General features: G+C 46.2%; 1 protein-coding gene across 2 annotated transcripts in view; it reads left to right on the top strand.

The window, feature by feature from the left end:
• Positions 1 to 14,948, top strand: part of EIF4H (eukaryotic translation initiation factor 4H) — a 26,472-nt gene extending 11,524 nt beyond the window's left edge. Inside the window, exons 2-7 of one of the 2 annotated variants that reach the window (XM_023218671.1) lie at positions 4,633 to 4,820; positions 7,036 to 7,100; positions 7,185 to 7,281; positions 7,622 to 7,681; positions 12,548 to 12,685; positions 12,985 to 14,948. In XM_023218671.1, the coding sequence (XP_023074439.1) occupies positions 4,633 to 4,820; positions 7,036 to 7,100; positions 7,185 to 7,281; positions 7,622 to 7,681; positions 12,548 to 12,685; positions 12,985 to 13,124 (688 nt within the window). In that variant the 3' untranslated portion in view covers positions 13,125 to 14,948. The remainder of the gene's footprint in view (positions 1 to 4,632; positions 4,821 to 7,035; positions 7,101 to 7,184; positions 7,282 to 7,621; positions 7,682 to 12,547; positions 12,686 to 12,984) is intronic. The other variant, XM_023218672.1, reaches the window with a different exon arrangement.
• The last annotated feature ends 628 nt before the right edge of the window (positions 14,949 to 15,576 follow it).

Genomic DNA, 15,576 nt, shown 5'->3' on the forward strand with positions numbered 1-15,576 from the left:
GCTAAGGTGTCAGGTGCATCTGTTCTCCCGTGTTGTTACTGATGTGTAGGAAGGTGCTGAATTTCACGAAGCACAGCTTGTTTGTTTAGATAGTAATCCCCCAAACTTGGATCTCGTGAAACATGTCAGACATTTTAGCTCAGCGTTTTCTGACATTTGATTTTGTAAATGAATTGGTGGGTAACAGATCTGTGTCATCCTATGTGATGGACACCCTGGGGTTTGTGTCTCAAGTGACTGTCACACAGTGGACACTTCATCCGTGCTAGCTTGAGTGAAGTCTACCTCCATGGCCCAGCCCCGCTGCCCCTGGTGATTTCATTGAATGGGATGAAAAGGTAAAAAGTGCCTAAGACCTGGAGAAGGGACTACATCAGGTAGGGTGTGGGAATATTTAGGACTGTTTTGGTAATTATTGAAAAGTCTAGGGTATTAAGCCACTGGCGGTTTTATGAGGCACGAGTAAGTTGAGCAATTTGGTGGGCTTTGGTGTATCTTTGCTCCAGAATTATATCACCAGTTACCTATTAGGTGCTGCCATTTGGCAATGTGCTAATTTTTCAAAAACGGGTTGCCCCAAACTAGATTTCTCTATCTTTTCCAAAGCCAGAGCCACCTTCCTATCCTAGTGCATTTTTAGCAGTGCCCCATCATCTTAATGGCATTCACGTGGGCTTCCTATGCTCAATCGGGTCAAGTCTGGCCTGATCTCAGTTCCACCGTTCCTCTACTCTGTAAGTTCAAGCACAATTAGCAAGCCTTCGCACCTCCGTTTTCCTTACTCAGCAACTACATCAAACACTGAGAGTTTTTCATCTCTCTTCATCCTCACCCTCTTTAGTTTTTATGTATATGTTACACATTTATACACAGAAACATACCTGCGTATATACACGTGTTTTATATGCCCCACACAGCTGTGAGCTGCTTACATACAAAGCAGTCTTCAACATCATTACCCATTGCTAGATGTTTAATGTTGAGTAATGAATTTAAAGTTTTTTTTTTTAACATTCACCCTCTATTTTTATGGTTTTCGACACGTTTATACTGTGTCTTGTTTTTCGTTTGTTTGGGTTTTGTTGTTGTTGTTTTTGAGATGGAGTCTGGCTCTGTAGCCCAGGCTGGAGCGCAGTGACACAGTCTCAGCTCACTGCAAGCTCCACCTCAGGCTCTGAAGTAGCTTGGGATTACAAGTGTGTGCCACCACACCCGGCTAATTTTTGTATTTTTAGTAGAGACAGAGTTTCACCATGTTGGCCAGGCTGCTCTTGAACTTCTGGCCTCAGGTATTCCGTCCACCTTGACCTCCCAAAGTGCTGGGATTACAGGCATGAGCCACCGCGCCTGGCTTTTTTTTTTTTTTTTTTTTTTTCTTTCTATAGGAGACAGTCTCTCTCTGTCACCCAGGCTGGAGTGCAGTGGCGCTATCACAGGTCACCGCAGCAACAACCTCCTGGGCTTAGGTGATCCTCCCATCTCAGCCTGCCAGGTAGCTTGGGACTTACAAGTGTGGACCATCACTCCCGGCTAATTTTTTGTATTTTTTATAGAGATGGGGTCTTACTGTGTTGCCCAGGCTGGTCTTGAACTGCTCACCTTAAGTGATCCTCCTGCCTCAGCCTCCCAAACCGTTGGGATTACAGGCATGAGCCACTGGGCCCGACCTTATGCTGCAACTCATGTATTTATTATCCAGTGCTAAATAGTATCTTATTGAAAATATTTTAGGATTTATAGTTTTGGAGATACCAGCGATAAAGTACTATTGGGAAGGTTATTGAAATGCAAAATAAGTCACATTTGCTAGACCCGGAAAGATGGGAGAAGTGGGCAGGTAGGATGCAATTCACTTACAAACCTGTTTTCTGGTGGTCTTAGAACAGAACGTGGAACTTCCTGTTGGAAAGTACCAGAATTGTGAATTTGGAAACTTAAAATTTTTTTTTACCATCTAAGAATCATCACAGCTTGGTTGACCCTTCTACTTTAGAAACATGCTTTATTGAATAGTGCTTGTCTGCAAGACACCTGGAAGTTCTTCAGGAAGAAGTGGAATTTCCGTTGTGTTTCTAGCAGTATGTAGATGAAAGACCCGGTTGCCCTCTGAGATGCGTATTAATATTTCCCCTGCAAAGAGGGTGACTTTGAGCAGGTCTTTGGTTGTTGTGAAGGATCTCATTTATTCGAACGCATTTCCCGTTTAGGAAAAAAAAAATGCAGCTGGCTCCCAGCACAGTATCCTTGGAGCAGACAGGAAATGGGTTAAATGTCTGTTTCAAAAAAAAAATCACCCTCTTAATTTTTTTTTTCCTCCTGAGTTTTCCAAATGTTTTATTTTGAAAATTTTCAAGTCTACAATAAGGTTGAAATAATGGTACAATTAGATGATGCTGGTGAATGCAGAAGTGACTATTCTGCCCTGTTTGCGAAATCCTTGCTGTATACCTGCACACATGCCCTTTATGCTGACCTGCTTGAAAACAAATGTTGGCTGTCTTGGCTTTTCAATCCTAACGACTTTGAGTCTCTCCTGGGGCATTCCCATGGCAATATCATTTTGATATAATCATCTAGTTATACTATATTCTGATTTCTTTCTTTCTTTCTTTCCTTTCTTTTCTTTCCTTCCTTTCCTTTTCTTTCTTTTCTTTTCTTTCTTTCTTTTTTTTTTTTTTGTTTTTGTTTTAGACAGAGTCTTGCTCTGTCGCCCAGGCTGGAGTGCAGTGGCCGGATCTCAGCTCACTGCAACCTCCGCCTCCCGGGTTCACGCCATTCTCCCGCCTCAGCCTCCGGAGTAGCTGGGACTACAGGCGCCCACCACCTCGCCCGGCTAGTTTTTTGTATTTTTTTAGTAGAGACGGGGTTTCACCCTGTTGGCCAGGATGGTCTCGATCTCCTGACCTCGTGATCCGCCCGTCTCGGCCTCCCAAAGTGCTGGGATTACAGGCTTGAGCCACCGTGCCCGGCCTTCTTTCTTTTTGAGATGGAGTTTCGCTGTTGTTGCCCAGGCTGGAGTGCAGTGGCGTGATTTTGGCTCACTGCAACCTCCACCTCTCGGGTTCAAGCGATTCTTCTGCCTCAGTCTCCCAAGTAACTGGGATTACAGGCATGCGCCACCACACGTAGCTAATTTTGTATTTTCAGTAGAGACATGTTAGGCTGATCTTGAACTCCTGACCTCAAGTGATCCACCTCAGCCTCCCAAAGTGCTGTGTTAGGATTAACTCAATTTTACAAATAAAATAAAGCTTAGAGAAGTTGAATAACTTCTCAAGGTCATACGCTAGTACGTGACAGAGGCTGGATTTAAACCAGTACCTATGCAGAGTAAACAACGCTTGATACAGCTGAGGAGACGACATTGAGTTTGAAGTGGATTGGTAATGCACGCCATGTATTTGAGGACCCTGTGAAGTATTGCATGAGAGTGTTATGTACGTCAGTACTTGCTGTGTAACATCTAAAATTTTTATTAGGACATTCTTATGCCCATAATCAGGCAACAAGGAGAAATAAATAAATAAATTTATTTATTTATTTATTTGAGACGGAGTCTCACTCTGTCGCCCGAGCTGAAGTGCAGTGACATGATCTTGGCTCACTGTAAGCCCCATGTCCCAGGTTCAAGCTATAGGAGAAATAATTATATTATGTGTGAATGTGTTAAACTTAAGCAACTTCAGTAATCCTTCATCTCAGTACAACATTACTTCTAGATGGTCCATTTCTGTATTTCTTAGCACCACGGTGTGTGAAGGAGGGTATTTGCTTAGGTTTTAGGACATAAATACTGCAGATACAGATTCTGAGTGACTAGGAGAGAAGCAGTTGTCTTAGGAAGGTGTGTTATGTTTGGGTAGGGCACGGTGGCTCACATCTGTAATCTCAGCACTTTGGGAGGCTGAGGCAGGCAGATCACATGAGGTCAGGAGTTTGAGACCAGCCTGGCCAACATGGTGAAACCCCGTCTCTACTAAAAATACACAAATTAGCCAGGTGTGGTGGCACATGCCTGTAATCTCAGCTATTCAGGAGGCTGAGACAGGAGAATCTCTTGAACCCGGGAAGCAGAGGTTGCAGTGAGCCGAGATAACTGCAGCCTGGGCAACAGAGTGACAGTCTATCTCAAAAAAATTTTCTTTTCCTTTTTTTTTCTTTCTCTGGCCATTCTCTATAACATAGTCTTTTTTTTTTTTTTTTTTTTTTTTTAATTTGAGACGGAGTCTCACTCTGTTGCCAGGCTGGAGTGCAGTGGGATGATTTCGGCTCACTGCAACTGCCACCTCCCCGGTTCAAGCGATTCTCTTGCTTCCGCCTCCTTAGTAGCTGGGACTACAGGCGCGCACCACCATGCCCAGCTAATTTTTGTATTTTAGTAGAGACACGGTTTCACCATGTTGGCCAGGATGGTCTTGATCTCCTGACCTTGGGATCCGCCTGCCTCAGCCTCCCAAACTGCTGGGATTACAGGCGTAGCCCCCGCGCCCAGCTATAACAGTCTTATGGTGCATTCGAGCAGAGTGCCTCACCTGGGGCGTTGCGTTGGTGGCGTAGCTCAGGGAAGACCACTTTACTTGTTTTGCTTGTTCCACGCTGGGCACACTTGAATCTGTTTGTCTCCCCTCATAGGTCCCGCGGCAGTGCTGGTGGCCATGGTTCCCGTAGCCAGAAGGAGTTGCCCACAGAGCCCCCCTACACAGCCTACGTAGGAAATCTACCTTTTAATACCGTTCAGGGCGACATAGATGCTATCTTTAAGGATCTCAGCATAAGGAGTATACGGCTAGTCAGAGACAAAGACACAGATAAATTTAAAGGTGAGTTTGGAGGATTCTTACTGCATATTACTGTAAGGGGTGGGGGAGGATGGGAAGGGGTTCTAAATAAAAATAGATTTGTGAGCCAGAGGCTCCAATCAGGAAAGTATTTTAAGCATTTGCCTGGTCTACGTAGTTGAAAGAAACATAACTCTTCAACTCATAGCTCTTCAGTTCACTTAGGGGGAAATGTTTTGTACACAGTGTAGTTCGTAGAAATACATGGCGTATGCCCAGGTTTGTGAGCCTGACCTCTACAGCAGTCCTGTCTGCCAGTAAAGGAGTTCCCCAAGAGAGAAAGGAATAGCACTGAGGACTCTTAGGCACATTTCTCCTGGAATGACTCGTAGATTTTTCTTGGTAGTTATCCTGTCATCCAGTTGTCATAAAACCCAGAAGAAAAGAAGCCAGCGCTGTCAGTGTGCATTTGTAAATTTGGAGAGTGTGCTTGGGAGGACTGGCTGAGATTTCAGATGTGGTGTCTATAGGGTGTGTGTCTGTAGGGTGTGGGAGCAAAGAGCAGGAAGAAGGGATCCGTGCAGCAGTCTCCTGCCTGCAGGGCTTCCTCAAGGAAGTGTGCCTGCTTTGTAAGTGCACAATGCTAGATCCCAGGATGTTTGGCCCGCATAATCCACCCAAAAGCACATCTGTGACAAGTATGGGGTAACTTATGGCCAGGAGCTATGCCAGCAGTTGAGAAGGCCTTGCTGACCTGGGTGGTTTTGTGTGTCGGTGGCATTCTTAATCTTTTTGACTTGAGAATCTGAAGCCACGTGTAGTGTGTAATCAAACAGTGAAAGCAAATATGTTAGTTACATTTGTGAAAGTAAGCTCCACCAGTTTGCTTGCTAGCAAGCATTAGGAATTAAACTTTGGGTAGGAGTGTGTGGGTGAGCCTAGCCTTTGGGCTGGTTCAGTCGCCGCAGGCTTTGGAGTTTGGCTCATAGAGGACCGTCTTCACTTGAGCAGCTCTAGAAGATGAGGTTCATGATAGGGCGTCTGTTGCCTCTGTGAAGTCGGGGATAGTTTTCTCCATTATTCTCAATACTGAATCCACTTAGGGAGGAAAGCTGGGGGGACATCCCTCCAGCCAAGGCAGTATGTTTTTTGTTTGTTTGTTTGTTTGTTTGTTTGAGATGGAGTTTTGCACTTGTTGCCCAGGCTGGAGTGCAATGGCGCGTTCTCGGCTCACCGCAACCTCCGCCTCCCAGGTTCAAGAGATTCTACTGCCTCTGCCTCCCTAGTAGCTGGGATTATAGGCATGTGCCAGCACGCCCGGCTAATTTTGTATTTTTAATACAGACGGGGTTTCTCCATGTTCGTCAGGCGGGTCTTGAACTCCCGACCTCAGGTGATCTGCCCGCCTCGGCCTCCCAAAGTGCGGGAATTACAGGCATGAGCCACCGTGCCCGGCCTCCAAGGCAGTATGTTGTTGACCCACAGTTGGTAAACAGGGGAAGTTTGGACTCAGGCCTTCAAAGCACTTGCAGTCTAGTGGGCTTCAAAGGTGAAGTGTGATTATTAAGTTATTATACAGGGCAAGGATGCTGGGGGAGAGGGCATGCAGCATGCAGTGCCAGCATCTGGGGAGTAATGAACTGGATTTAGACTGCAGACAGCAAGGAAGGGGCAATGTCAGACCCTTGGCATCAGGGACACAGGTTGTCAGTAACATGTACTTGGACCCAGGCCATCTGTCTTTTAATTCACATTCAGAGAAGAATGCCCTAGTTGCCAAGGATATGTTTTCAGCCTTGTGAAGCAAATTTGATATCAACTACCTGAGTGGTAAGTTAAATCGGCACTTTAAGCCTCTTTCTTCAAAGCATTTTAGGTACCAAATTTGAAATCTATGAAATCTCATCCTCACTTAGATTAAATAGTCATTCAGGAGTCAGAAGAGCTCTGCAAATGGCCTGAGAAAGGTTTGAATATTATGGTTAAAATATTCAAGAAGAAAGCTTTCTAGAAACGCAGCTGCTATTTCAGTGCATGTTCAGTTAGCATTTTCTGACTGATAGAATAGAATTGAGAGGGAGGAATGCCAGTCAGGTTCTATCTGCTGATAGTAAAGTGTGCTTCTTCAGGCTCTCCTAGTCTGCCAGCATCTAGACAACAGATTGGTAGTTGTGATGTGGAGAAATAGTATGAATAGGATCTTCCCACATCTTTAACCCAGAATTACTTGAGGAAATCGGGGTTTTTTCTTTTCCAGGATTCTGCTATGTAGAATTCGATGAAGTGGATTCCCTTAAGGAAGCCTTGACATACGATGGTGCAGTAAGTATCCTCAGGTTTTCTCTGTCAGAACAGTTGAGATTCTCTTCTTTGCCAATACTTACACTCTTTTCCCCTTATCATTAGCTGTTGGGCGATCGGTCACTTCGTGTGGACATTGCAGAAGGCAGAAAACAAGACAAAGGTGGCTTTGGATTCAGAAAAGGTGGACCAGATGATAGAGGTGATTGGTTCTTCTGAGCTGAACATAAAGACTTACAGTATGCCTACCAATTCCAGCTCGTGAACGTTCCTAGTAGAACTCGATTATCTCATAGGTGTGATAGGTTCTTGTGAGCTCTTAAAAGTTTGCGTAAAATCCTAGAAAGAACGGCTGATGCTTCTGCAAGCCTGGTTTTTGTTTTGTTTTGGTTTGGTTTTTTTCTGTTGGAAGCAAAAACTCTTAAAATGATTTCACTGAACCTTCCACCACGTAAGTTGTATGTCTTCCAAATGAATTTTTCCATGTTTGCACAGCAAGGTAATGACACGACCTCAACTTTATCTTTTTTGTGTATCCTCAGGAATGGGTAGCTCTCGAGAATCTAGAGGTGGATGGGATTCCCGGGATGACTTCAATTCTGGTATCAGTATTTAAAGCATCACCACTTAATTTTTCCTAGGGGCCTTGCTGCTGCTGTCTGTTTCTTGTGAGTAGTTCGCCTGGCCGGACTACTTATTTAGTTGCTTTAACAAATAACTCTCCTGCAAGGTGCCCAGGCATGCAAGTAAGCCTCCGTTAGAGCCTGTGGGGTCAGGACTTGAAGGCTCCACACTGTGGGCAGGTGAGCCCCACGCACATTGTGTGGTCACCTTTGTTAGCCTGCAGCTCCTGGGTCCTTGATCTCACTCAGCAGTCTTTCTCAGACTCTAGCCTGGGGAAACTCCTCGGCGGTTTTGTGTATGGCACCAAGAGAAGTACTGTTCCTTCTAGAAAACATAGGATAGAGGTTTGGGCTCTTACATGGTAAAAGGTCGTGCTGATGGCCTATTTTTTTCTTGGAGGATTGTGGGGAGGTCCAGTCCCTTCATGGTGGACATGATCCACGTCACCGTTCTCTCTCTTAGCCAACCCGGGCAGACCAGCTGGTGTCGTAGCACAAAGCATCAGTGTCCGCGCGCCAGGCGTCTGCTCTGCAGGGTGATTTTCAGCATTTTTTTCATCTCTGTTTTCTGTTTTTTAATTACAAAAGGATAAATGTTTTTTGTATATACATGATAAAAACTTCAGTCGTAACGCAGAAGGGTAGGAAAAGAGAAACAAATTTGTTTTCTTTCCCACAAATTTGGGATGTGCTCTCATACTGTGCTGTATAGAAGGTCAGCACCGTCCCCCAATCAGAACAAAACTGGTGTAAAGTAATGGGTAAGTATGGGAGGGACTGGTGCACGTTGTCTTGTGAGTCTGAGATTTTTAAAAACTCAGCTTTGGCTAAACAGGTGACTATCTGTTGAATAATATAGTTCTTAAAAGTCCTATAGCCAGTCAGAAATGAGCTTATTCATAAAAGTGCAGTATGGTGGAGTCAGTCTGTAGTTTTATGTATAAGCTGGTCTCTGATTGAAATGTGCAGCAGCTGTCTTCTCAGAACCAACCAGCAGCTCCGGGCACGGCCTTTCCCCTGCCACTTTGGTATTTGCAGGTACTATAGACGTTGCCCACATCCTAATGTCTTTCTACCCTTGGCTTAGCCTGGCCACTGGCGCCCAAGCAGAGACACAGTGAACACGGCCATGGCCTTGCTGCCACCAGTTCCAGTGGGAACTGCAATGTTTTGGTGACACCTCAAACCTGATGTGGGCTCACTCGATGGAGTAATGGCTCATTTGATACTTTATACGTTATTTGTGAGAGTAGATCTTTTTTACTTTTTAATAGGATGGTACTGTTTTTTTTAGTGAAACGTGCTCATTGTAAAAAAACAAAATAGAGCAACAGAAAAGTACAAAGAAAGCAAAAACATTTCACCATCAGAAATAGCCAGTGTTAATCTAAGCTTTGTAAAGAAAACTCCGAAGATTCTCATGATTATTTTGCTTCCTAGAAACCCACCAACAGATTTGATGAGAGATCCTTGTTCATGGCAGACCTCTCCTTTCCTGCCTAATTTCCCACTGCTTAGTTCCTAGGAGATTTTGAAATGAGACTTTCACTTGGTGTTAATGCACACCGATATTTGTCTCTGCTGGGCTCTTGTGCACCATCACGCACCTGGACACACAAGTAGCAGTTGTGTTTATCTGCTTCACCGGCGTGGTGTGAGCTGATTTGTTTCATGCTGGACATTGGTGGTCGAAATCATTTAATCTCATAGTAAAGGGTGTAAACTTTGTACTCACGTGGAAGGGTACGCTTCACAGTTTAGTTTGGGGGAAACGTGAAGTTAAATGTTGGAATACTGACTAGGCTTGTTCACTGAACTGTGTAATGTAGTGGGTAAAGACTGTAAAGGACCTTATACTTGACTATATGCCTCCCAGTGTATTTCCCCTAAAGCGGTGCTCCTAGTGGTCTACATCTGTTTAGACTTGTTTTCATTACTTGGTTTGTTAAAATTGATATTATTTAACTCAGTCTCTGAACTGGGTGTGAGATCCCTTGATTGGTTTCCAAAACCCTTGCCACCTTTAAAGAATAGAAATCAGGCCGGGCGCGGTGGCTCAAGCCTGTAATCCCAGCACTTTGGGAGGCCGAGACGGGCGGATCACAAGGTCAGGAGATCGAGACCATCCTGGCTAACACGGTGAAACCCCGTCTCTACTAAAATACAAAAAATTAGCTGGGTGTGTTGGCGGGCGCCTGTAGTCCCAGCTACTCCGGAGGCTGAGGCAGGAGAATGGCGTGAACCCGGGAGGCGGAGCTTGCAGTGAGCTGAGATCCGGCCACTGCACTCCAGCCTGGGCAACAGAGCGAGACTCTGTCTCAAAAAAAAAAAAAAAAAAAGAATAGAAATCAGCCCCACCAGGGAGGGTGATGCAGTCGGCGCTTGCTCATCCTTGGAGGTGGTTCTGTGGAGTTGCTAGAACACTGAATGAGGCACTGTGGCACTGCTCTTGTGCGCCTCGGAGCACATTTTCGTCAGCTGATCATACCTAACATTGCTTTATATGACTTCTTTTTTTTTTTTTTTTTGAGACCGAGGCTCACTCTGTTGCCCAGGCTGGAGTGCAGTGGCGTGATTTCGGTTCACTGCAAGCTCCGCCTCCCGGGTTCAAGTGATTCTCCTGCCTCAGCCTCCCAAGTAGTTGGAATTACAGGCACCCACCACCAAGCCCAGCTAATTTTTATATTTTAAATAGAAACGGGGTCTCTCCATGTTGGTCAGGCTGGTCTCAAACTCCTGACCTCAGGTGATCCGCCCACCTTGGCCTCCCAAAGTGCTGGGATTACAGACATGAGCCACCGCGCCCGGCCTGCGTGACCTTCATTTTAAAGACGCCTCATTTAATGTTAGTGTTGATTTATTTAGTAGTGTTAACATTGAACTCAGGGCCAGCTGTAGTAAATAGTCTGATGCCATCATTTCAGCCTGTTAGAAAGTTTGTCCCACACCGGTTTTGTCTGTAAGACACCTCACAGCCAGCCTGCACTTAGGAACAGCAGACGGCACTTCACACTGCACCTGGGGCCACTTTAGACAGCGATGTCACCAGAAAAAACCCAACACTCATCGTGAAAAGACTTGACAGTTAAGAACTGAAACAAGCAGAGCGTTGTCTTTTTCTGCCTCAGCTGGGATCGTCGCATCTGTGCAGGTCCAGAACTGATTGCAGAAATGCCGCTGGTATCCAGCTTGGGATTAAACATGAATTTTAGCAACTGGGTGGATTTGCAAATATGGAATCTGTGGATAATGAGGATGACTGTGTAGTGCATACCGTGGGCTCTGAGGGTTCTTCTCAAAGACGAGCTCCCTGAAAGCTTGGAGCCTTGGCACCACACTTGCAGAGTAGCAGTGGCCGGCCACCCCTGAGTGTGCAGCCAACAGCAGCAACCTCATTTGTTTAATTACGTTTTAACTTCTTTTTGCCAGTTTTTTTTTTTTTTTTCCCTTAGACAGAGTCTCACTTCATCACCCAGGCTGGAGTGTAATGGCGCGATCTCGGCTCACTGCACCCTCCACCTTCTGGGTTCGAGTGATTCTCCTGCCTCAGCCTCCTGAGTAGCTGGAACCCCAGGCATGCACCACCATGCCCAGCTAATTTTTGTGTTTTTGTAGAGACTGAGTCTCACTGTGTTGCCGAGTCTGGTCCTGAACTCCTGTACTCAAGTGATCCTCCCACTCGGGCTCCCAAAGTGCTGAGATTACAGTCGTGAACCGCTCTTTTTACTAAATGTTAACCTCAGTAGTTATACAGTTAAAGTTTAGGTTTCACTTAAGTACAAGCCTAAAGGCCCCTTAAGACCATTGAGAAAATATTCTTTGCTCCTACACACCAGTGAGAATTCCAGCATTTCTAAATGAGATGCAGTTTACTTCTGCCAAGAGCCCGCTTAGCAGGCACACAAATGAATGGGGAAAGAACGCTTTGCCCCAAGGAGGCGCCGGTGGGGGTGAGGCCCTGTGCTCTCTGCTCATGCCCTCTGTAGGGCATGGCCAATTTGGGGGATAACTGCTTTGTTTACCACACAGGTGCGTTGCTTGTAGAATGACCCACACCTGAAATGCAGCCAAAACAGGAAAATTGGGACTTTGTATTTTTATTTTGTCTTCATATAGCTTTTTCTTGTGATTTTTGTGTTCTAAGTTGTAAATACTTCTAAATTTCAGGTTTATCTTTTAAAATAACTGTATAGATTTATATTAGAAAATAGGATTCAACCTGCTTTGAGGCTTTCTTGTTTTACTTTATTTTTTTTATTTATTTATTTTTTTTTTTTGAGACGGAGTCTCGCTCTGTTGCCCGGGCTGGAGTGCAGTGGCCGGATCTCAGCTCACTGCAAGCTCCGCCTCCTGGGTTTATGCCATTCTCCTGCCTCAGCCTCCCGAGTAGCTGGGACTACAGGCGCCCGCCACCTCGCCCGGCTAGTTTTTTGTATTTTTTAGTAGAGATGGGGTTTCACCGGTTAGCCAGGATGGTCTCGATCTCCTGACCTCATGATCCGCCCGTCTCGGCCTCCCAAAGTGCTGGGATTACAGGCTTGAGCCACCGCGCCCGGCCGGTATTAATATTTTTCTACTTATCCTGCAAGCTGAACATGTAAACAGCTCATTTGTTTGCTCTCCTAAGATCCTGATTCCTTTTTCTTTGGGAAGTCTGTTAGCACTGCCAGTACTCCACATTGGCATTTGGACCCATCTTTAACACACTTTATTTTGGAGATACTTCAGATACTGGACAAACTAAAGAATTTAAAATTAAACTCAAACAATTCCCAGAACGTTATTCTATAAGCAGCTTGGAGACGATAGTTTGAAAAGTATTTCAATGTCCTGTTTCTTCCCCAGGCTTCAGGGATGACTTCTTAGGGGGCAGGGGAGGTAGTCGCCCAGGTGACCGGCGAACAGGCCCCCCCATGGGCAGCCGCTTCAGAGATGGCCCTCCCCTCCGCGGATCCAACATGGATTTCAGAGAACCCACAGAAGGTACGGGCTCGTGTGTCAGTGGAGGGCATCTTGTCCTGATGGGATCATCAGGTTCACACCCCATGGGGCCTTGGCATTCCTGTGGCACACACTCCATGTTCACAGAGTTGTCGGCATAGATCCCCGCGTTCTCCAGAATAGCAAGTTCACTTTGGTCATTAGAGCGTCTGCTGATGGGGTAGCAGGCTAGGTGAATTTTAGAAAGTGGACTGGGTTGCTGACAGCAACATCAGCGTGGTCGTTTTGCTGGATGTGGAATGGGATCCACACTCTGACGGACTCTGCTTTTTCTCCTCCAGAGGAAAGAGCACAGAGACCACGACTCCAGCTTAAACCTCGAACAGTCGCGACGCCCCTCAATCAAGTAGCCAATCCCAACTCTGCTATCTTCGGGGGTGCCAGACCTAGAGAGGAAGTCGTTCAAAAGGAGCAAGAATGAGCCTGCGGCTGGGAGGGAATGGGGCGTGGGGGGTTAGAGCAGGACCACAGCCTGGTGAGTCCCCGGGCAGCCGTCCTGCAGCCACCACTCCTGCACCTGCCATTGGCCTCCTCACAGCGGAAACACAGCTTGTGAGTGCATGTCAGCTGTTAACAAGTGGTTTTTAGTACATTCTGGGCTTTGCTGTATCTATCTAGTGCCTGTTTGTGCGTTTTTTTCTTTCTTCCGCTGCTTCCCCATTTTCCTTCTGTCCTTTTCCTCCTCCTTTTTTTCCCAGCAGCACATGGGGTTCCTTGGAGGAGCGGAGGTGTCCGCCGTCGGGGGGGGCGTTTGGGCTGCGGTGCTGCGTCATTTTTCTCCTTTGCTTTCTCATTTTACTTTAGACAGTGGCCCAACTCCAGGCGTTTCCTTTCATTTCCTCAGTGCTTCTCTTCTCACCTGCATGTTGAGTTCTGTATTGCTGGGGCTTCCAACAAAAACCAGAGTCACTGACAGGGAACGGCAGGGACCTTGTTGGTATCTGGCTGTGATGAATATAGAGAATCGGAGGCACCTTGTTTTCACAACTAGGATAAAAATATCTGCAAGGTCCTTTCCATTCCTATTGGGAGGGAGTCCTGGCTCCATGACCCCCTCCCCAGTGAACTGTCCAAGCAGATAGGCTCACACGAGAAACAGTGAGACTGAAAGTGGGGGCCATGGAAGAGTGGTAGAGAGTCCACGGAGAAGATATAGTGAATGCTTGCATGCATTCACATGTGTTTGTTACTGCTCTTTCGAGGCGGTGGTCCAGCTAGTTCACTCCTTTCACCGGGCGCAGTCAAGGCTCCCCTCTCTGGCCGGGGGCAGTGAACGGCCAGCTGGATTCTTTTCTGCTGGGCCAAGGCGCTTTGGGGGTGGAGGGGGTGGTGCTGGCGCTGCGCTGGGCTGACTGCAGCGCTGACGCGGCGTTTCCCCCCATCCCTGTTGCCTGTGTGTTTGTGTTGATCTGTTCCTAGTATAGGCAACATAATGAAATACTGTGCTTCCCACCTCCCCTTCAGTTCAGAGCCAAAATGGGTCTAGAATCTGGCACTTTACTCATTTCCTTTGATTAAATTAAATTGTACTATGCAGAGCTGTCAGGAACCTTCAGATAGCCGTAGAGGACTGCAGCTGTCTAGGTCTCTGGCCACATCTTGGGGACACACTGGATTGTTCCCATGTGCAGGGTTCAGCACTTACCTGGGAGTGCTAGGGGTTAGGCTTTTGAGCTTGAACCCCTGTGTGTGAACAGATGAAAAATCCTTCAGTACCGAAGTCCCAGGCTGTCCTATGGGGAGCAGTTTGGGGGCGGCCGGCAGCAGGAGCCTGGGGAAGAGGCCCTCGCCAGGTGATGGCCGGGCCAGGGTGGGCTGGGGCGCCCAGCGGAGTGTGCTTAGTAGTTGGTCACCAGCTGCACCCTTGGCTTTTCCTACTGTGTCTTTGTTAAAAGGCCTCAGCAATCCACAGAACTCACTCTCTCCTTCCTTCCACCTGTCAGCTTCTCTGCTTCCAAGATAAGAACCATTTGTGTAACACCAATACTCAACTTCAGAAAGACATGCATTATGTGGTTGCAATCAACCCCGATGCTTTCAGATGACCTACTTACATCTTCAGTGTGGATAAGATAAAGAACAAAACAAATGCATCTAAACCTCTGGGCAATCCAGTTGACTTTTAAATGTAAGAATGGAATTCCAAACACTTAACACATTCAGCTATATGACAGAAAGTAAATCTATGGATATGGTATTTTGTGAATGATCTTTTAAATAAAAGAAAACCTTACGTAATATTTAATGCTTGCCTTTATTTTTGAGTTCTTTTTAGCTGCTCATGGAATGTAACAATTTTAAATTTGGGAAGCCCTACTGAAATGGAAGAGTCTACTGTAATTTTAATTCTGGGATGAGTGAAGTTATTTTAAAAGCTGGTGATGATTAGAAATAGGATGCCAATTTTTTCCCCTCACTTGCTAAAAATGTCCTTTTTCCAACCAGGCAGAAACCTTGAAAGTCTGGCTGTTTTTGGTTAGGTAAAGAAACATCATTTTTTTCCCAAGATGGAAGACATCAAGCATTTACACAACATGTGGCTTTCTTTTAACAACTGCTTGTAAACGAGATGTGAGGTGCCCCTCATGGCTAGGAGGGCTGCTGCTTCCTGACAAGCAGATCCTGATCCTGGGGAGGTGCTCCTGTACTTTCGCCGTTGGGTAGTGTTAAAATTGACTTAGTAGACAAGAGCTGAGTGGGCAAGGTGCGGGGCATGGGTGCATGTTTGGCAAAGCCCTGGCTGGCTTTGGAAGGGCCTGGCCAAGGCAGACCTCGCCTACCGTGAGGTAGGAGCATTGTCCAGTAATGGAGGGCCCTGGACCACGACTCAATTTTAGTAAGGTGGGCAGGTGCTGTTCAGGTGGGGTCCTACA

This window comes from Piliocolobus tephrosceles, chromosome 8 (assembly GCF_002776525.5).
Source record: "Piliocolobus tephrosceles isolate RC106 chromosome 8, ASM277652v3, whole genome shotgun sequence".
NCBI lineage: Eukaryota > Metazoa > Chordata > Mammalia > Primates > Cercopithecidae > Piliocolobus > Piliocolobus tephrosceles.